The following is a 22,890-nucleotide window of genomic DNA, read 5'->3' on the forward strand; positions in this document are numbered from 1 at the left end:
TCCCTTGTCTCAGTGGTCGATACACTTGCTTTATAATTTCTTACTAAAAAAAGATGTTTTTTTTTATTATAGTAATCTATTTGTTAGATAAAAGCTTAAGCATGGTAATTGTTTTGATTGAGTTGGCTTTGAGGAAGACGATAATTTAGTAACAAACAGCATATTGACCCACACTGGACATATGTATATATTATATGTAGTATAACAAACACAAACATTAGAGATTCAAATATATATAGAAGTCATTGCTGTGACAGCAACAACCCAGGAAATGCAAAATCAGTGCTGTAAGATCAGTTTATTGCCCCTAGTTATTTTTTATTGTGAGGCTGAAGCAATAAACGTCACTATTTCCTGCTTTGGAAGAAATGGTACATGCCTCAACATGTTCACACATCAGGAAAAACCACTCTCGGATCACAAAAAGACATGTTTTCTTCTTAGGTTCTTTGACTGTCATATAACATGACCCATACGTATAGATGGAAAACAAAAGAGAAAAAAAAGCTAAGTATATATTCTTTGGCCTGTAAATAAATGATTTGGCACCTACAGTGAGCCCTCTCATGCTGCTGGCAGTTGTAACACTAGATGGCAGTAGAGCACCTTGTTTGTGTTGGTAAAATCAACTCTGGAGTGTACCTGCTGGCTGCTGCTGATGTTACAGTGTGTTTAAAGCTTGGAGTGAAGCAGGACAGCACTTATGTGCATTAGATGAAATAAATAATATATACTGATTACATAATATATGTAATCAGTCCTATAATGTATGTGTAAAATATGCACATTTTGACCTAACTTTTCACCTTAGACAGCGAAACACACAAACATGCACATGTATTATTCACATATCTCTGACCTTAGTCTTTAAATGACTTAAAATAGAAATTCTAAAAGGGATCTTGGCCTTTGCACATTTTTGTTTGATGTTAAAATATTACCTAGAAGTGACTTCTATGAATTCCCTGTTTCCCGTTTATGCTGACTGATATCACACACGCACATGAGAGACTCTGGCATTACAATTAATATCCCTTTCTGAGTTGACATCATTCCCCTCATTAGTGTTTCATTTCATCCTTCTACTTCCTTGATTAAAAGGGATAAAGCCATGCCCTCAGCCATATTCATTACAATGAAACACACATACACACACACACACACAAATACACACCCATGTCATGTGGCCTCAGTCATACTCATTACAATGAAACACACATAGACAAACAAACATCTAATCAAACACCAGCCTTTAATCCTGTTGTTTTGAATGGACGTCACAGCTATGGATGTATGGACAAAGACACACACATACACACACACACACACACACACACACACACACACACACACACACACACACACACACACACACACACACACACAATAAAGCAACAGTCAGGGTGAAGGACATCTGGAAAAGTGATTTTAAAATCGGTGTCACTTTGGATCCAAGGTTCAAATGTTATTAGTGAATCACAAATTTAATCATTCACAATGATCCAAATATTCAAAGGATAGAAGGTCCTGTACTTCTGTCAATCATCAATACAATAATATCCATCATCTAAGTGTTACAATAAATTACAATGGTGTTCTAATGTGAAACATATTGATTTATTAGCAAATACTCTTCTCTTCTCATCCTGTCTCAAATGCCTTAAATTAAATGATGTCATTCTTTGGGTTAAAAAGCAGCTAACCATTAACTAATCTAACAGAAATAAATGTCAGGATATCAAAGAACCATTTCTTTTAGACCAAGAAGAGTCAGGTTTTTTTATTTTAAAAAGAAGTCTGAAAAATTATGGATTATGATTATTGTATTTTCTTATTTAAGCACAAAATAAAAATATCTTTCCCACCAAGTTCTTGGTTTTACAAGTTTTAAGTAGCTGAAGTCTACTGTAGGAATACTATGATAAAATCACAACCTGGAGATCCAAATTTTATCTTTTATTTGCCACTATACTTCTAATTGCAACATGGACCTCTCATATTTTCTAATCTGTACATCTGGAGTTTATTTCACTAAAAACCTAGAGTGTGATGTGGCAGTATGATGATGTGAGCAGTCAGAAGCAGCACGGTGCTCTAAATACTGAGCATATAATGGACTATACATGTCCGTGTATCTAAAGAAGTTTGTGCATAGTTATTTTTTTTCTAATTTTATGTCTTTGTCCGTGTGTGTTTGTGTGTGTGCGCACGCGCACAACCGTGCGTTCACCTTCCCCAAGGTCTGCATAGTGGCGCTCCATCTGTGGCACTCAGGGGATTACAGCCAATCTGTCTGTCTGCCGCTCAAAGTGCTGACCGTCAGACCAGCACCAGATTAACACAGTGCTGGGATTGGTAGAGGGGGGTGAGGGGGAACAGCGGGTGGAGCATGGCTGAGGGTGAGGAGAGATGGAGAGATTGGGTGGTGGTGAGGGGGTGGCGGAGGGGAGGGGGCGGGGTGGATGGATGTTGAGGAAGAGAGATGTGTGTGTGTGTGTGTGTGTGTGTGTGTGTGTGTGTGTGTGTGTGTGTGTGTGTGTTAGGAAAGGTTGGGGGTTGCAGGGGGGCAGGTTGACAGGCAGACCCTCAGATTAGTACACAACTGGTACAATGTGTGTGTGTGTGTGTGTGTGTGTGTGTGTGTGTGTGTGTGTGTGTGTGTGTGTGTGTGTGTGTGTGTGTGTGTGTGTGTGTGTGTGTGTGTGTGTGTGTGTGTTTGGGAAGGAGGGAGAAGGGCTTATCATCATAAAGTAGCGAGAGACAGAAGGGAAGAAAGGATAGACGTATATAGTGGGTGCATTGATGGGGGGCCTTAGAGTTAACAGGAGACTCCAGAATGAGCAGGTCCAGAAAGAGTTCATGACTGAAACACTACACACTATGAGCGTATTTGGGTGGAGAAACAGAGATATTCACAGACAGGTGGATTGTAGAGCTACTAGCCCAGATGGATGCACCTTAACATGTAAATGTTTGAGCATTTATTGATTTCATGTGGAAACAGAAGCCAGAATCATAGTCTGTGTACAGTTAAGCTGTCAGTATGCTCCATTCGATATGCTTGTCAGAAAGTCGTACACCTTCGGAAATTCCCTCCCCCAATACCCTCTCAACATAAGTAATAATATGAGAGGCTGTATCCAACAATTTCGTTAGCTTATCGACACTGGCACTCCATCATTCATGCCCACTTGGTGGAGTGATTGGCCAGCCGTGTGTAGATGCGAGAGTAAGGAGGGTTTAACTCTATCAAGCTCTCTTTATTCATTCTCTACTATCACTATTCGTGTGATATACAACACTAGGGAAGCCTTCTGAAAGTGTGCATCATTATCCCAAATGTCATATGAACTACTTCTTTTTTAGCATAACCCTGCCTTAAAGCTGGAGAGCGGGACTTTTGTCTCCCCCTTCTGGCAGTGAGAATAATTAAAAACTTGCTGTCAACACACTTTTAAGACTGCTCCGCCATAACCTCCGTCGTCACTACAGTTGCAGCTATAAAATGGGGGATAAATAGTTTTGAGTGTCACACAACCCCCACAGAATGACTTTTGATTATCAGAATTTAATCTGTTGGGTCTGATAACATTTGAGGATACATTATTTTATCTCCATTAAAGTTAGGAGACAGCTAGAAGTTAGTTGCTCGGCCATCAGAAGTCTCTGGTTTGCATTCTCTGTTCATAGAGCATGCGCATTGTGCATCCATCACAGGAATGTCAAAATCGACACCAGATTCAAAAACTCTGTGAAACACAGAGATTTCTGGTGGTGGGCTTAATCAGCATTGTGTGAACTGGTTTGGCAAGTGCTTGAATATAACAATATATCTGCACTGCAGGTTAACAACACAATGAAAATCTTCCTCTACAGAGTTGGGTTGATCAGAAACATTCCCCCCTAGTGTAGGCAGCTAAAATATAAGGGCCCATCTATACTTGGAACCAATTGTTCAGTCAAAAGAGTTTATACCCGTTCTGAAAAGAATCATTGTCAAATCTTCTGTTGCAGAAAGTTACAGAAATAGGCGAACTCAAGGCCGGAGTAGCTACTATTGAAACACACAAATTACTATGAAGTGTTGTGTTGTACCTGAATGGGTACATTCAAAGGTCCAGCAAAACCCTGCCATCATAGAGAGATGCAATTAATCGTACAAATAAAGATCTCTCCTCTAAGGAATTCATAGTGTTAGTTTTTCGAAGACTTTAAAAATGAGGGCTTATAAAAAAAGTTTCACACTCTGACTTACTCCACAAATAACCAACCAGTTACTGCATGAAGTGGTCATGATAGTCAGTTTGTCTTTTTCAAAAATGTTAAAAAAAATGAGTCCTAGGTGGGATGATCAGAGGGAGATGGGGTAGTGGTAAGAGGGAACAGGGAGGGTGAAGGGGGGGTGAGTGGGTTCAGACTAGATGAGCACACCACTACTGAGATTATTGTAGTGTAGTAGTGCACAAAAGGACAGGGCGGGTGGGGGGTCTGGGGAACCTGAGGGTGGGGGTGCGGAGGGAGTCGGGAATTGCTCTCAGGGATTAACCGTGTCCAGCCATTAGCACAGCCTGGTAGACAACTAGCAACACAGCAGGGTTCAGTGCAGCCACACACACTGCTGTTAATGAAACACTACATGGTGTTTTGTAAGAAGAAAATACAGATTGGAAAGACACACAGTGAGTTTAGTAACAGCTGAAGTTTAGCTTCTCTAGATTAAAATGGCAAATGCTGCTACAAGTGTGTGTTTTTTACTATTAGGGGCAGAATGACTCAAAAAAAATAGTCAGAGAAACATAGCCAATAATATCAGCTTTTTGGGTTTGTTGCGCATTATTGTGGATCACTCCACTTTTCTTAGCAAAACATGGCCTACTCTGCCTCTGATATTCTTACCCTAAAACCTAAATCTAACAAACCCAACCAACAAAGCCAATAAGTACTAGCCAATCAGAGACAGAGTCTTGCCAAGAAAAGCAGTGGGATCCATAATAATGTGGTTCTTATTGATAACATGTTAGGTTTAGACTCAATTCTATAGACACTGAGTTTGTGCTTCTGATGAATATAAATCCAATATTTACTTGTTTTAGTTTTTTTCTCCTTCCAGCTGGGCAGTTAGTTACACTTGGCCTATCAGAGCTTGTCTGCTTGAAACTTATGCATGGTTGGTGAGAGGAGTGAGACTCAACCATACAGGCTATATCACAATGGTAAGAGAGAGCAAGTTTTTAAAAAATGGTGAAAGCAGCGAAGTGCTGCATAATTAGATGTTAGTGAGTTTAGCAATACAACCAACCCTTTCACCCTTTTACACAGAATAATTTGTTTGTCGCATTCTTTGACTCAGTGTTCGGAACATGGCACTGGGTAAGTTTCTAGTTTTCCACTAGGGTGGCTAGCCAGAGAGAGAAGTAGCCTGGCTGGGCTAGGCCGCACCAATAAGACTGTGCATATGTGTTTCCTCTAGTTGACTCAGGTCTTCTGTCAGTGGCACTTGAACACATCGCAACATTTGTTCCAATTTCTCTTTTTTAGGCCACTGTAAACCTTTTCACCTGACTCTTTTGTGAGAGTCTTGCTATATTGGTATTGGAATTCAGCAAAAGACCCTCAATAAAGGCCACAAAAGGGCTGAGGGTGTCTGGGTCCTAGGGCAACAAGGGTAGATGAAGATGCCTTTTCCAGAAATGATTTAACTAATTGTCATGTCTACATGAATCAAGTGTTTGCATGTGTGTGACAACATCACTGGATTTACTTAAATTTCACTTGGTTTCAAAGCTTAGTCTTTTTTGCTGTTCGTGGCTGTGAGATTTGTTTGGTGGGTTGTACTTGCATGTTTGTGTATGTGTATGTGTATGTGTATGTGTATGTGTATGTGTATGTGTGTGTGTTCTGGCCTGTGTCTCGCAGGCCATGTGCTTTCCTAGTCACACTGCTACCAGAAACAAGAGGGGAGGGAGAGGAGGACATACACGAGTCTCTGTGGACACACACGCTGCTGGGTTGTTCACCTCTACAGCTCCCCCTAATGTCTAGTACTGGTATTACATGAGATACACAATACTGGCAAAAACACAAGTGAATACACTAAATACACACATTTCAATATGCAAAAAAGTGTTTCAACCCCTTTGTTTAGAAAATATAATTCATATCAAAATTATACACTGCAACAAACAGTGAGTAACAGTGAATAGTGAGTCCAAGATTGTTATGTTAAGGTGGCAGAAAAGGAAACAGGAAAAAACAAGAACAGCGAAAAAAGAAAAATATTTAAGTGAAAACATTTTTTCCTATCATTTGTGTTTGATAGAGCAAAATTACATTAATTATTTATTTACAGTTGTTTGAAAAAGAAAAGAAAGTTATAGGTATAGGCTGAAATTATCTGTTTTTCATGACAGGAACTAGGAATGCATCTGAATTCATACTTTTTATTGTTTTGTTGTTTATGTTAACTTGTTTCTTTTTTTCTTTTTTTCTTCTTCAAGCTCCTATCTGACACTTGAAAAAATAGTTTTATTTTCATTGTTATTTTTTTTTAAACAGTATGCCATAATTACAAGATATTTGTTTTTTAAGTGGCAGAAATGTTCTTCCATAGAATTTACTTATTACTCATGTTTTAGAATATGCAGTATATTATGTAGGCCTCTTTCAAGTGTTATGATATTTTGACAAAAAGCCATATGGCCACTGTGGTATGAGCCCCATTTTATGTACATCTGTGGATTTAGATTTGAAAATTATGTGTGATATAAAACTGACTTTAGCCTTGATACCCATGGTATTGTACACAGAGCTGTGGCCTATAGAAATGCATATATTTATACAGTCACACACAGTAAATATTTGTGAGTATGAGGCTTTCTATCAGACATAAACAGACTGGTCGTTGAGTCTGTTGTTGGCAGTATGAAGACAAACTGGCATGTAAATAGCCACTGAGTCAAAAAGATGTAACAAACATGTTGACTTGTTGTTTCCAGAAGGGTTTGTGCGTTTGTGTGTGTGTGTCTGACTAATATTTTGTAAGTTAATGGAGACACCCCCTGACCTCCCCACCCCATCAGTTTGTGATTGGTCTGTGGCTCCAGCATTGAGGATTAGACCATGTTTCCCCACTTTACGTTCCTCTCTCTCCTCTCTTCTCTTTTCTATTTCTCCCTCTCTTTCTACCCTCATCACATGATCCGTTACATCACGGGATTGAGGTCAGAGCTGGATTAGAGCGAGCGAGCAATAGAGAGAGGCAACGCTGGAATTACTGAAAGTGAGGGAGGAGAAGTGGGAAGGGGGGTGTTCAGATGGCCCACAGATGAAGAGAGGACGAGAACGAGGGAGAAGAAAAATAGAAATGGGAGATGGGGAGAGATTGAGACAAAGAAAGTGGAGAAAGCTCAGGAAGGGGGGTGGAGATATGCAGGGGTTTACACTAAAAGGGGGATTGAATAATGCAAAGGTCCTGGTGTCATTACTGATGCTCTAAATGCAGTAAAGTGTGTTTGTAGACAAAAGTGGAGCTCTATAAGAATAATACATTTGAAAAAATAATTTTCCAGAAGATCAAAGATGTATTCATCATGCAGTAATTCCAATTTTAAAAAAGCAGGGGACATAAATGTAGTGAAGAGATGGAGCCAAGAACGCGTGAGAGTGAAAGAGTACAACATACTCCATAAAGTTTTCTATTTAGTTTCTACAGTATCCTGCAATGTACCTCTTAATTTTTTAAACACAATAACATACTGTTTATTTGCCCTAAAATCTTCAACTGTGCTGATTCATTATAAATATTGTGCTGGTATTCAAATGTTTTTGGGTTAGGGTTGGGTTGCTGCTAAATTAAAAAATAAAAAGTATGCTTTACAGGCTTATGGTGTCCAAGTTTATATCATATATGAATTTGAGAATTTAATACCACAGTTCACCTTTTCAGAACAGCTTTTAATGTTTGATTAATGTTTTTACTGTGTTGTTTCCTGTCATCATTTTAACTTCTGTAAATATGTAAATAAAATGTATCATTATTATTATTATTTCATTACAGTGAACTTGCCTCCACATTATTCCATATATTTAATGCACGGCTGGCAAATGCAGAGTTAAATGCAGTTAAAGTTAAAGTGTCTATGCTTTAAAGCCATGTTTTTCAATGCTGCTCTTGGGGCTCCCCTGCCCTCTATGTTTTAGATGGTTCCCTCTTCCAACATGTGATTCAAATGATCAGCTCATCAAGAAGCTCTGCAGAACCTTGATAATGACTCATTCATTTGAATCAGGTGTGTTGAAGCAGGGACAAAACTAAAACACGCAGGACAGGTGTGCTCTAAGACCAGGATTGAAAAGCACTGCTTTAAAGTATCTGTAAGGGTAGCAAGTTAAAAGATTCAAAGTATAATTACACACAAAATGTGAAAAAAGTCATGTTAGTTTCTTCTGTTGGGTTTGATTGGGATTAGGAAACAAACTGGGTGATGTAAGGAGTTAGAAGAGGTTGGTGTGAATTAATTCCAGGTCGTATCAAAATACTACTAGTTAGCATGAAAAAATGATGGAATGGTAACAAATAGTTCACCAAGGATATAATTCAGTGGTTTCTAACTAGCTTGTTGATATCTACAGTACCAGTCAAAAGTTTGGACACACCTTCCCAGTCCCTTGAATGAGAAAGTGTGTCCGATTGACTGGTACTGTGCTTTTAATCCCTCTACTTTTATATTCCAGAATAATGTCTTTGATAGCAACACAATCAAGAAAGAAACAAGAAACGAAATTCGGTAACAATTCAATTACATCACAGTGTTTCTATTCTTGTTGACACTTGGGATCTCAAACTGACCCTGTACTTGCACGGCAGAGATCAAGGTGAACCAGTAAGAGCCAGACTCCAGATTATTCAACATCATACTGGCAGAAAACAAAATGGGTCGGGGTTCCCCGGCCTGCTGTCACACCAAGGACAGATACAGACAGTCACACAAGCAAAGCATGGAAAACGTGTTTGTGGCATTGCTCCTTTTGCTGGAGGGTGGTTAGCACTCACCTTTGGAATTATTGTTTATTGTAAAAGTAGAAAAGTAAAAAAAGAAGTGAGAGAATATATTAAACATGACTTGATCACAGGCCAGAAAGACAGCATAAATGAAACTTATGTTTTACGAGAAATATGCAGTTTCATCTCCCTGCTCTGGTTGTACATGCTGATGTTGAGTGGGCTTCATCTGTGTTATTTGCAAGAGGTCAAAGTTTAATTAACAATACTTTATGTCCCATGATGCACTGGGCCTGCGAGAGCATCTGTCACCAGGGAACATTGGAACCAATTTGTCATCTGGAGAGACTCTAATCCTGCCGATGAAAAGAGAAATGTCCACAGAAAGATGGACATAGAAGTGGAGAGATAAGGGAAGTGGGATGATGAGGAGAGAGTTACAGCACAGAGAGGAAGAAGAAACGGAGGAGGAAGAGGAGGAGGACGGGAAGGCGGAGGACGAGGAAGAGGGAGACAGTAATCCCGTCTAATTCACTTAGTGTTGCGCTGAGGGAGCAGGACACTAAGAGGATTTGGGACATTCTCTAAATTAGATCAGCAAGAATAACAAACTGCAAGGAGAGGTGGAGCGGAGGGAACTAGGGGGCACTCTGGGAGAGGTGGCAGGAAGGAAGGGGCAGATGAGGGAAGGTGGCATGAAGGAGGGAACATGTGAAGTGACGAAGGAAAACAGGAAGATAAGAAACAGAGGATGTTTGACGCAGCAAGAAAAAATGAAACGGAGCCTGCGATTGGAGAGTTAGGGCGATAAATGTTTGTTGCCAATTTAAATCATTTTGACAGGCTTACAGCTGATGTTTCTATTAGCTGCTGTTGAGTAATACACTCAATCTCATTGGCAGAGGTAATCAAAGTTGTCACCCACTGAGTATAGTATAACCCATTGATACAGACACACTAAAGCATTCCCACCTGTTGCCTCAGATATCAGAAAAAAACAGTCAATGGCACCCTAAATAGCACCAAATGCAAAGTGCTCCCATAATCCAACTGTTTTAGTCCAACATACCATTAATCTGTGGCTCTAAACTCTGACTTTTACTATTAGAGATATTAACTAGGTGTTAAGTTGTAATCTGCAGTAAAGCCCTTAGCAGAAGTGTATGCTGAGGTTGACAGTAGCTGGTTGATCCATTCATACTGTAATACTGATCCTGTTACCACCACTAGCTGCAGATCACTCACACCTACTTACACTGCAGCACTGTGTGATTTAGCAGCATAAATGCATGATTACAAATGTTATTTAATGTTTTGTGCAAATTATTGTATTTTTTAAAATAATTTATTGATTTTGTGAAAATTTGATGATAGCCATATATTATAAACTTACACTCTTAACCTGCAGCTTTATTAGGAACATCTGCCCAGTCTAATGCAATCCAATGAAACAGATGTGCCATAAATTCTATTTTTACAAAGCTTTTTGTTGGCCTTGACAGAGAGGTGATAATTCTACTTTATGCTCATTATTGAGATTGTAATGTGGTGGTGGTGTACTGGAGTGCATTATATTGACTGGTGTTCCTAATATTTTACCCCCCCTCATGTATCTTAATGGAGTGGACAAAATATTAGGAACACCATTCAGAAGAATTAGACAAAAACTGAAAATGTATAGGCTTTGTAAATGTAGAATTTATGATCAGGTTTTACAAAAAAAAGAAAAAAAATTTAAAAGTGGTTTTAATGTTGGGGAACAGTTAGTGTTTTAACAGCTGATATGAAGATTGAGCACTCAAACCGCTTATTCTGACAAATATACTTGAATTTTATTAATTCAAGAATCATTTTGTTGCAAAATGTTTATTCTTAACCTAGAAATATTGAAAATAGTATTATAACTGAAAATGCCTACTACATGTATCTCTGTAGCTCTGCAACCTTGTAGTTTCCTTGTAGCTTTGTGTTGTAATTCTCTGTTTTCTCTATATTGTAATTTTAATAAAATGACTTTAGACATGTCTCTCGAGGCTGGAGCAGGGATCACTCAATAATAAACAATTTTTAAGGGGGGTTTCGTTTTCAGTTTAACTTTCTCATTTTTTTAGTGGCACAAGAAAATGGTAAACTTGTCTATTACTCGGTTGGTTCAACACTAGACTGAAATATTATAAATAAATATTATTTTGCAACTATTGGATGGACACATATCTAAGCTGCACATAGGATGAATCACTACTCACTATACTCTAAACCATTTCCATTACTTCTACTGATACCAACACATCAAATGTTTCACTTTCTCCAGTGAAATATCTCAACATCTACAGGAAGGCTTTGGAACAAAGTGTGATTTTCATGGTTCCTGGATAATAATCCTGATGAATTTGGAAATTCCACAACTCTAGTGCCACCATGAGATTAATTTTCAGTGTGATTTATAAACAGATAGATTAGTACACAATTTAATGCAAACATTCATGTCCCATATAGGATTAATATTAACAGTTGTGGTGTTCCTCTGATTTCCGCTCTCCTGCCATCATCAGGTCAAAATTTTAATTTGTCCAGTACTTCAGTTTATGACCCAATACCTGGGAATATTCCCATCAGCTGCAGCTACGCTAATTAGCGTGTGTTAGCATGCTGGCACACTCAGATGGTGAACATGTTAAGCATTACACCTGCTTACAGCAGCATGTTAACAATGTCATTGTGAACGTGTGTGTAAGTGCATCGTCACAGAGCTGCTAGCATGACTGCAGACTTACTGCAATTTGGGTCTAAGGCGAGATGATATTGTGTGGATGATAAAGCTCTCTGGCACTAACTTGTGTTTGGCATATAGTTGGCATATTTTGACTTGATAAAAGCCTTAACTATACTGTGCTTTGTGTTAACTATAACCACAATCAATTCCCAGTATTAGACTGCAAAGTTGTTAATGCAAAAACCATGACAATTAAAACTTTCGTCTCATTAACTTTATAACCTCCCCAGTAGTCTTTGTGTTCTCAATATAGGGCTGGACAGTAATTTGGGTGTATAAGTGGAAGTCATGTGACACTCTCTGGCCTTACACGTTGTTACAATAGTAGGAAATGCTTGTAAAACCATGACAATTTTCTTTTTTTTCTTTTTTCTTTTGGATTATAAACCTTTATTAGGTCCAATTCATATTTGAAAGACTTGTGTAAACACCGTTACCTGTCATGTATGTGTATGGGCACTGTATGCAGTTCTAATATACCTGTGATCTGGCTCCTAATTAAACTAAACCATGCTGTAAATGATATTCTTAAATGCTACAGTAACTTAGTATGACTTGGTCTTGGTCCCAGAGAAGAGTACGAAATGTTCCCCCTCTACTCCAACATTATCCTACTTTATCTCTGCATAACACACATCCTGGATTTCTTTTTCATTTTATTTCATTCTAACCAAAGCAGAAAAAAAGTTGTTTTTAAGCATGTGTGTGTGTCTGTGCCATTGTCTGTGTAAATGACTACGTGTGTGTCTTTTGTTTGCGACTGTCTGGGTGTGTATGCTTGCTTGTGTGTGTTTGACGATGACTACCAAAGTGTTCCTGTACATATAATAATATGTGTTTGTGTGTGTGTGTGTGTGTGTGTGTGTGTGTGTGTGTGTGTGTGTGTGTGTGTGTGTGTGTGTGTGTGTGTGTGTGCGTGTGCGTTTGGGCGTGTGCGTTTGGGCGTGTGCTCGGCGCGTGTATGCTTGGCGGCGTTGGGATTAGGAATCGATTAAGAGGAAATTGGACTGCAGGCAGGCAGGAGGGAGGAAGAAGGGAGGAAGGGATGAGGGGAGGGAGGAGGGAGGAGGGAGGAGGGAGGAGGGAAGGGAGGATGATGATGGAGAGGATGGTCAGCTCTGGCAGCCTGTGGCATGATTACAGTGTGCCTCCAGAGCAGGCCGGCCACCAGCTTGTTTGTAGGGGATTAGAGAGAGGAAAGAAATGAATCATATTTCAAAGTCCTGAGTGTATCTGTGTCTGTGTCTCTGTGCTTCAGAGTCCATATGCTGCTGCTGGGGGATTACAGGGCCACACTGCCTGCATGGCACAGGAGGGGGTCTATCTATCTGTCTATCTATCTATCCATCCATCCATCCATCTATCTTTTATGAACTTCCAGTATATTTCATTTTTATAAATATGAGTCTCTTACGTATTGAATTGACACTTCACTCACAATATCAGTGACATGTAAATGTTTTTTAGTAATTTTAGTGTAAAATATTGTAAACCACATAATCTATCTAAAGGGACAACCAGTAAAGCCTGACCACTTAGTCAACCTACACTTTGTTAATGAGCTTTTGGGTTGGTCAGGGTTGCTGTGTCACCATGAGCTTGAACCCAGCCTGTGTTCTCAGGCTAAATCCCAGTCAGAAGGTGAGTCTTCCTATTACTGAGCAGCCGGAGGAGTAAGGTGCAACAAAGCCAAGTAATTCTCAAGTTGCCGCAGTGTAAGAACATTCAGCATTAAAATTCTGCCTGATTGTGTTTAACTGTTTTACTATTTCATTACAATGTGTATAGTATGTGTGCAAGATGTGCAAGTTCAGATTGTGTAGTTTTCCACTCAAAGTTAATGATAAAATACCTTTAGAAGCAGTTTTCAAATAGTTGATTTAGGATATTTAGGTCTTTATTCACATATGGAAGATTGCAGTAATCTTGATCCACACCATCTGTGCTTTTTGTATGATGTAGTCCTGAAGAAGTGGAGAAAGACAGGGCAAGAGCCAGAAAATGGGCAATGAAAGCTTGTCAAAGTGACATATTAAGGAGTTAATGAACTTAGGAAAGAGCTGCAGGAACTGTAGGCAAGCCTTATTAAAATAAGTAAATTATATTACATTGAACCGTGACTACACACGCGCACAGAGGGAGGAAGTTACACCATTTTATTTTGTTGACTCAACTCTTTGGTAATTTATTAACTTAGGGTTTTCTGTTGACTTAAAGCCAAATCAAGTCAATTCAGGCACAATTTTGCTATTAGCTTCATATTACAAAGTTACATAATTTAAATACTTTAATAAGACAAGAGTCTAGCACCTTTGTGAAGACGTAATAAGCACTGTGCCGTTTTGAGTTAAATGTTAATGTCTACATGCTAGTATGCTAACAGGCTGATGTTTCTTATGTTACATTATAATCAAATACAACAAAAAGTACAATGGACCGACATTAGTTTATCAATCCGTCACTCAAAGCCACAAATCACAACCTCACAGTGGTTGGAGTGGGGTTCATCCTGCTTCATGAATATATATATATTATGGCAATCCATGCAGGAGTTGGTGGAATGTTTCAGTCTGGACTGATGTGGGGGAGAGCTAGCATGCTAGCATGGCAAAAAACAACAGCACAACACTGGGTAATACACACCAGGGTGGTCCAATCATCTAGAGTAAAACATATTTTCTCCTCTTGAGTGCATTGTGTTATTGTGATCCAAGGCCCTTGTTTCAAGGTATCACACATCTCAGTATGCTGTGAGCTACTATCATCCCTAAAACCTTTCATCCAGTGCACTTCACAACCCCGGTGGAGCTGACCCTCTGGCCTACACACAGAAACATTCAGCAATCCAGAAAAATCTGCCCATGTCTCGTACTTCAGTTTGCGGCTGGCGGAGCATTGGGACTCAGTGTTATGGTCAGTTCTAATCTGTTTTCTGTCCTCTCTGCCCTGCTCCCTCTCATCTCTGCCTTATACCCACTCAACCTCTTGTATGGATTAGTGGAACGCTCCCAGAAACTGATTCCCAATCTCCCCTCTGTGGATGTCCGACATTCCCTTTAACTCTTATTGCTGACCTAAGGGCAGAGATATAGAGGGATAACACATGTCAGGGGTATACGGTACCTCTGCCTCCATGCTCTTTGGTGACAGTTGAGTCAGCAGAGTCATACCAGAAAGAAAACCGCAACCAAGAACACTCAAGTCCAATGACTCACAAAACAAAGTGACCCCAGAGTTTTAATGAAGTCGTTTAATGTCTCAGAAACATCATAGCTATCTAGCATGGTAGTGGCGAGACTGTTCAAACACAGGAGACAAATGAAATATACAAAATAAGAAGATTCATTCATGTGAGAAAAAAAATAAGCAGAGATTATAGTAATGCAAAAGATAAAAGTACAGTAAATGATTAAGAAGCATAAACAGCATTGTATCCTATTACTGCTACTTTTATTGGATAAACCCCTGAGTTTGAAAAAAAGAAGCAGAAACCAGAAAAATACAAACAGAAAAATAAAATAAAAAGTTGGCAGTTTTCTAGAAATCAAGAAAGAGAGAGATTCTGTCGGGTGGAGCGCCTGCGTAACAGCACATTGCTGATACCAGACATGATTGCATTTTCACGTTTTAATATTTACAAAAGAACGACAAAAAAGTATATTAGCAATACCCATGTCAGCTGAAGACATAATATTAATGATGATAGTAATAATACTGATAATAATATCAACTTCAACAAATTAACACAATTTTTACTTCAACGAATCCACAATTTATTTTAAAAAGAAACAGTAATGTTTAAGTCTAATACAAAAAAAAAAATCAAACGATACATCAAACATATATAGTGGTACCCATCACATCTTTACAGGTTGGAATTGAGAGAGGCACCGAACTCTCTGTGCAAAGGGGGGCTGCGTGGCGGCCCAGTCCCTTCCCTTTCTCTGGTGCAGTCTTCTCTCCCATCATATACTTCACTGGAGCAGTTTATCAGCAAAAAAAAAAGTTTATTATAAAGTCATTTGTAGATTCAAGAACTGCTTCGACAATCAGTCAACCGCTAACCTCATGCAACACTGTGAGATGGAGTGGTGGGGGGGTGGAAAGTACTCGGCTGCCAATAGCCACAATGCGACCATTGTTGCCCAAATTGTCTGGAGTTGATCCTATTAAACTAACAATGTATGAGCCATTCTGCTAATGATTTCAACCATGCTCAAAGGCAACAGGTTTGTACTGCAGTCACTTCAGTGACTAACTCTACCCCCTCCGCTTGTATCACACACAGGCTGCAGAGGGTCAGTATCACACAAGGCTACTGGGAATCATCAGCTATACAGTTTTCACATGGTACTGAACTATAGTGGCCACCCTGCAAAGACCCCTCTTTTAGGTGTCTTATGTGGGGGGAGTTGAAATGTTTGGCTCAAAGCTTTTTGAGTCAGTTTGCTGATGAAAAGCAGCTTTATAAAAGAAATACATGACATCAAATACAAGACATGTCTAGAAGGAAGAAATTAAACTTGGGCTCTTGCCAGTTGTTCTACTTTAACACTTTAAATCAGTTTAAAGGCTGTCTATATTAGTGATGCAGATAACTTGTAGGTTACTGAAAGTACAACTGCTGTTGTGCTGTGGCAATTAAAAAAAAAGAAGAAGCACTGTTTTGGTCCAAGTAAAGGCCAGTTAAACAGTTTCTGAATAATGCTCTATCAAATGCAACCAAATGTACAAAATGCACATTAATCAAAGCTATTGAGTCAGGGATCAATTTAATGCATTCAACATGTGACAAGTGGCCTCCTTTGTTTTCTGCTATACAGCATTTAAATCACAAGTATTTCAATCTTCTGATCCACTGAGCTGCAGCATTAAAGCTGCTGTTCTTTCTCACTCATGTGATCTTATTGTACAGATTTTGCCACATTGTTTTCATCCGCCATTCTTTGATTTCAAGCCTCATTTTTACAAATACTATTCTTTCATCTCTTTGTTACAATCACCAAGCCAAGCATCAACAGATCAGTTTACTTCCACACATATTTTTCTGAAACAGTTAATATGAAGAGATTAATTCAGGTCATTAGTTCTCAGACTGGTATGATTCATTGATTTATGCGTCCCAAGTTCTCTTCCTTCTCCTAAAATACACCAAAAATAATTTGGGTTATTCACCCTGCTTTGATTTGATTCCTCACATCTTCCCATATCCCCTATCCCCTACCCTCCCGACCCACAACTTCTTGATATTTACAAGACCTGGAACTTCCAGGAGTTCTGGTCTTTGTAGTCCAGACAGTCAGTGGCATTGAAATTGAGCTTCCAGGCAGCTTGGTCCTTGTAGTCTAGACAGTCGACAGCTCCGAAGCCCAGCGAGGCAGCTGTGTAGCCTTGGGAGGAGAGCGAGGCTGGGGACTGGCTGAGGGGTCCACCCATTGAGGAGGCTGTGATGGGACTCAGGGCGCCTCCAGTTCCTGACAGCTGCGGGTGCATGGGTGACAGGTAGGAGCTACAGTCCAGGCCAGTGAAGTAGGACGAGGAGCCTGCGTAGCTCTGGCTGTAGGCTGGGGCCTGGGTGTAGGTCATGGGGTAGGTGGTGGTGCGCTGCATGCAGGGGGTGGTGGAGGCAGACAGGGGGTCTGGCAGCGGAGAGATGGAGGCTGGGCTCCAGATGGACACCGTTGCGCTTGCAGAGCTAGAGCTAGGGGTGATGCCGGTGCCTGGAGGAGGGGGTGGAGGGCTGTAGGGTCCATTGGTGGGGTTGGCACTGGCCTCATTGTTGGCCTCACGAATGGGAGATGACTTCTTTTTAGGGGGCCGTGGTTTGGACTGGCCTGTGCTCTGCTGCTGCTGCTGGCGGCACTTGGCACGACGGTTCTTGAACCACACCTAGAAGATGGCAGGGTTGCATCAGAGAGGTGTGAAGTTAATTATAAAGTCAGTGCTTCATTATTAAATCAACTGGTATACAGTAAAAGATCAAACTGGTAAAAGAAAGCAATTTTGTACTATTTCTCTTTCTATCTATTTTATTTTCCCTTTTCCTCTCTCTCTGTTTCTGTCTCACACATACTCACACATTTCTTTCTGAAATCACAGTTATACAATTTAATTAGATAAAAATAATAGAATAAAATAAGGCAATTACATAATAGTTTGCAATCTGTTACCTGAACTCGGGACTCGGGCAGGTTAATCTTGAGGGCCACCTCCTCCCTCATGAAGATGTCTGGGTAGCGAGTTTTGGCAAACAGAGCCTCCAGGATATCCAGCTGTGCACGCGTGAAGGTGGTGCGCTCCCGACGCTGTTTACGTGGTGTATCTACAAAAAAACATATGTGTATATTATTATTATTATTATTATTGTTATTATTATTATTATCCATATTATGCTTGCATTGATTTTTATGTTGGTATTTCAAAGATTCTGACCAAAATTCTGTTACCAAAATGTATATAGCTGTAAAAATCATTCATCTATGCTGGTACAAACATTTCACACATAAATAAAAAAACGTTTAAATTATGTAAGGCTAATATAATAATGAAATAGCATGATATTAAAATGCATAATAGACTGTAATGAAATAAATAGCACCTCAAAATTAAATAAATGTAAATCTTAATGATTGCTTGTAAATAAAGTAAATTATTTCAATGATTTCTCTTGGATTCCCAGCACAAATAGGCCTTTTATTTTTTCAAATGATCTCCATTCTACATTTAATAAATTACAACTCCAACATAGATATTACTCTACAGTGAAATGTATTAAATTTCAAAGGATAATTTTCATCGGATAATGCAGCTGTGTAGTGCCATATACAAGAAGACATGATGGTGAGTTAAATAATGTCTGTAAAGGATTTATGTATTTTATTGTATCAAATAAAATTAAATAAAAGCTCTTATGATTTTTACTTTTTACAATTGAATCTGTTTGAATTGAAACATGAAAAATGAAGGAACAAAAGTCACTTCATATTATAGATACTGAAAGTGGTCTTAAAATGTGGAATTAATCTGAGACAAAAAAGGCCAAGCTTTGTAACAGGCCTTCTGTCATCAATGCCAAACTTCAGCATCATCATTCAAACTCTCCTCTTAAGGATGACAGATGCTGATCAGGCCAACAAAACAATATAAGAAGTGTTCATTCATGAAAAGAAACATTATGGCACAAAATAAAACACAATGAACAACCTTGTGTAAATAGGTTAGAAGATAAGAGCAACAGATTGGAGTCTGTTTTGATGTTAAGTCTGTGTGAGAACAGGCTGCGTCTGCATTCACACACATTTTTTTTTATTGTTTTTTGACTCTATAATCCGCTAAATTTATAGGTCAAGTGAACACATGTTCTGATGGCTGAAGAATCACAGACATCTATTCAGTACTCATGAAGCAGAAATTAAGTGATGAATCCAGAGAGAAAAAATACAAGTCAATTTGTTCTCTTTTAACTGACCATTTTACGCACATAAAAATTATTTCAGTCTCTTCTTCCAAGTTGTGAATCTCAAAATTAACTTTTTAACGTGAATAAAAAACCCACCAAATGACACTACAGGTATAACTTTATAGAAAAAGAACACAGTCAGATGATAGCAGTAGCAAGATATTACTTACTGGGATATCCAACGCCAGCGCTGTGGAGCAGATCCATGCCGCCGGACAGTGTTAACCCGTTCACGGCGTAATGGGGTTGCTTAATGTAGGACATCATGCCTCCTGCCGGCTTTAAAACACTCCCTCACTCCCTCACTCTCTCTCTACTTCTCTCAGACCGGGGGCCGGGTCTCCTAACTAGTCTCCAGGGGGTGTCTCTCTCTCTCTCTCTCTCTCTCTCTCTCTCTCTCTCTCTCTCTCTCTCTCTCTCTCTCTCTCTCTCTCTCTCTCTCTCTCTCTCTCTCCCTTTTTTCTATCACTCCCCTCCCTCTCAGTTGTTTCTTTTACCCTGAGTTGTTTGTTTCAAAGTTGTTGTTTTTGATTTTTCCTTGTTGTCTCCTTCCTTCACTTACTTTGTCGGCTATTCTGACTTTGGAGTCAGGCACCTGCGGTTCTGTAACTGCAGAAGTGACGGCAGTGCGCCTATACACCTGTTATAACCTGACGCGTAAAACCACCAGCAGCCTTAGAGCCCGGGAGTGTGTTTTACGCTTCCTCTGTGCAGTCAAAAAGGACAACGACAACTAGACATAAGTCTATGAATTACGACACCAAATGAAAATATGATAAAAGCTAATTAAACGAAACCCTGCAATGTCTTTTCCCCATCCAAGTCGTGCGTAATTGCGGTGCGCACCGACGTCGCCAAAAGCAGCAGTTCCACGAAAGTTCGGCCGTCTGCGGTCTTAACGGTGCTGAGAAGTGTAAGGGCCTCTGGTGGTCCCTGGTTCTCAGAAGAGGATGTGAACATGCAGGATGGACAAATGAGGCGAGCAAGAAGAGGCTGGCTAATTAGAAGTAAGTTCTTACCCAAGTAGACACGCAGAGCCCTCCCTCTCTCTCTCTCTCTCTCTCTCTCTCTCTCTCTCTCTCTCTCTCTCTCTCTCTCTCTCTCTCTCTCTCTCTCTCTCTCTCTCTCTCTCTCCTCTCCCTCTCTTCCCTATCTCTCTCATTCTCGGACACGCTCACGCAAACGCGCGCGCACACATTCACACATATACTATCAATATGTGTTCATGCTGGGTGTGTGGTACTAAATATTATATATTCAGAATGATCATCTATCGCAAAATTGTGCTTTTTGTAGAGTTTATTTTATGTCTTATTTGTTGAACTGTATAATGAAAGCAACGTTTTGTCACTGCAGCAGCAGAAACCTATAAATTGATTACTTATTATTTAAGACTGAATTATCAAAAAAGAATATGCACAAATGTATGAAACAGAATACAACTTTGCTCGGTTAATGTTCGGAAGGCTCTTCTCGACAATACACAGAACGGTGAATGAAAGATAAAGTGCAGCCAATTAAACCTCATAACCATCTTATGCTTTTCATATTGTCCTTATTGTTATGATCCATTTTCAGAATTGGACTCCTAAAAAAACTCGGGCGACTCTACCGGAGTGTGGAGGCAGAGGCAGAGCAGCCGAAAGGCAGAGGAGGCCGTACAGGCCGGATTAAAAGCCGCACAAAGACCGCGTTGTTCTGCTATTAAATCCCCCTCTGATCCCCAACATGCTCCCTCCGGCCCATTCATCCATTCATGCACTGGTCAATAATAATAATTATACTACTATGATAATAATAATAATAATAATAATAATAATAATAATAATAATAATAATAATAATAATAATAATAATAATAATAATCATAATAATAATAATAATAATGAATAGTATTAAAATAAATATTGTGTATTGTAAGTATTATGTTTGTTTGTATGTTTGTTTGTCTCTTTTAAATGGACCTGGAGTCTAATTTAAAAAAAGTCTATCTAATTATCTAAATACTAATGTATAAAGGCTAATATTTTTTTATTAAAAAAAAAAAAAATTCTCCTCTTATGTGTGCTTGATTCATGTAATGTTTTAGTACAGCCTATTTATAATGTATAAATAGGCTATTTGATATTAAACTTATGTAGGATAGCTACAAAGTTATGTAGGAACACATCATTATTATGTTTTGAATATCTAGCTGAAATGAAACAGGCCACAGGTCAATATGAAATAGGATATTTTAAGAAAGAACATTAGGTTATATTTATTAGGCTATATTTATTAGACGCTTTAACCTATACATATAGCCTACAGCTCTATACAGACGACACTGATGGAGGTGAGGATAGCTGTAATTGTGAATTGATTGAGTTTGGTCCATTTGTTATTTGTGCACAGTATTATCTCAAAGGCCTCCAGGTTTTTCTTTTGACAGACACCGTGTGTGTTGTCAGACTCCTCTCTCTCGGCTAGTTTGGCCTGTGCCATCCTCTGTGGCGAGACAATTTCACAGTATCCAAAGCCGATTCTCTGCGCTTGTTAATTGAATCGGATTTCTTATAGTTTAAAATCCACACACACACACACACGCACACACACACACACACGCACACACACACAGACCCATGTAGCTACAGCCCAAACTGTATAAGGGGTTTATCTAGCTCTGTAAAGCCAAAGCGGAGATATAAAGACACACACAGAGCGACAGAGAGACTTTACCGGCGTGTTTGAACGTTTCTAAATCTCAAATAAAATGTCTTCACCTGCTGAGGTGAGTGTGTGTAGCTGTTTCAGTGTAGAAGGCCTGTGTGTGTGTGTGTGTGTGCGTGTGTGCGTGTGTGTTGCTGTAGACGTTTGGATACCTTCTGTCTCCAGTGGACGCCTCACCTGACTCACATTCAGGTACGCTTTGTTTGTTTGTTTGTTGTCTTTTGTGGTTTTGTTGTTGTTGTTGCTCGGGCAGCTGTATTAAACTAGCCGCCAACAGGTACAGGTAGCGGAGTCCGACGACAATAATGTTTGCAGACCTCCGACTGACAGAAAGAGAAAAAAAAAACGGCGGGAATAGAAAGAGACCTCAGATATGCCTCAGAGCGCGCGCTACAGTGCTGTGCACGCGCACTCTTCACGCACTTGCTCCCAGCTTCTTCTGTTGTATTTTTTTTATAATGAACGCGAGCAAATGTATCATCAACAGGGTATTTAAACGTAGCCTATATTTTCATAAAGTTTGCTATTTTATTTGACTTTATTTTTATTTGTATTTTGCCCGTTTCATATACATTTAATTCAGTTGCTCTAACAAAACTGTGGATCCCAAATAGCTAATAACTAACCAAATCAATTAACTTTTATGATAAATGGCTTTTTAATTGTTTTTTGAAAGTACTAAAACTTCTGTAGAAAACACCAAGACATAGTGCTCAGTTGTAATTACTCACGTCTAATTAGATTAATCAATAGGCCTAATCAATCAATTAAAATAGATCTTGAAAATTCCACTTTATTAATTTTGGATAAACAAGAGGCCTCTATGGTGTTCTGTACATGCCAGTTAACAATGATACAATTATTGTATGACACATATGTCTGTCTTGTTACACTGACTAAATTGTTACATTGTACAATATTAAAAAGAGAGATATTTTTAGTAGGCCTA

At 39.2% G+C, this 22,890-nt stretch overlaps 1 protein-coding gene across 1 annotated transcript; it reads right to left on the bottom strand.

Annotated features, from left to right (window-relative positions):
• Positions 1–17,024: 17,024 nt before the first annotated feature.
• On the bottom strand, positions 17,025–19,500 carry LOC133980407 (homeobox protein otx5-like). The gene is made up of 3 exons (XM_062419116.1): positions 19,404–19,500; positions 17,945–18,096; positions 17,025–17,663 (listed from the first exon to the last, which is right to left on the bottom strand). The coding sequence occupies exons 1-3, from the start codon at positions 19,498–19,500 to the stop codon at positions 17,025–17,027; spliced, it is 888 nt and encodes a 295-aa protein (XP_062275100.1).
• Between the last annotated feature and the right edge of the window lie 3,390 nt (positions 19,501–22,890).

This window comes from Scomber scombrus, chromosome 5 (genome assembly GCF_963691925.1).
Source record: "Scomber scombrus chromosome 5, fScoSco1.1, whole genome shotgun sequence".
Taxonomy (NCBI): domain Eukaryota; kingdom Metazoa; phylum Chordata; class Actinopteri; order Scombriformes; family Scombridae; genus Scomber; species Scomber scombrus.

Excerpts from the sequence above, each read along its gene's own strand:
- LOC133980407 (XM_062419116.1), bottom strand. The coding sequence starts at position 19,500 with ATGATGTCCTACATTAAGCAACCCCATTACGCCGTGAACGGGTTAACA. Across the intron at positions 18,097-19,403 it reads CGCTGGCGTTGGATATCCCA|ATACACCACGTAAACAGCGT; the intron begins GTAAGTAATATC and ends GTTTTTTTGTAG. Across the intron at positions 17,664-17,944 it reads TGCCCGAGTCCCGAGTTCAG|GTGTGGTTCAAGAACCGTCG; the intron begins GTAACAGATTGC and ends GCCATCTTCTAG.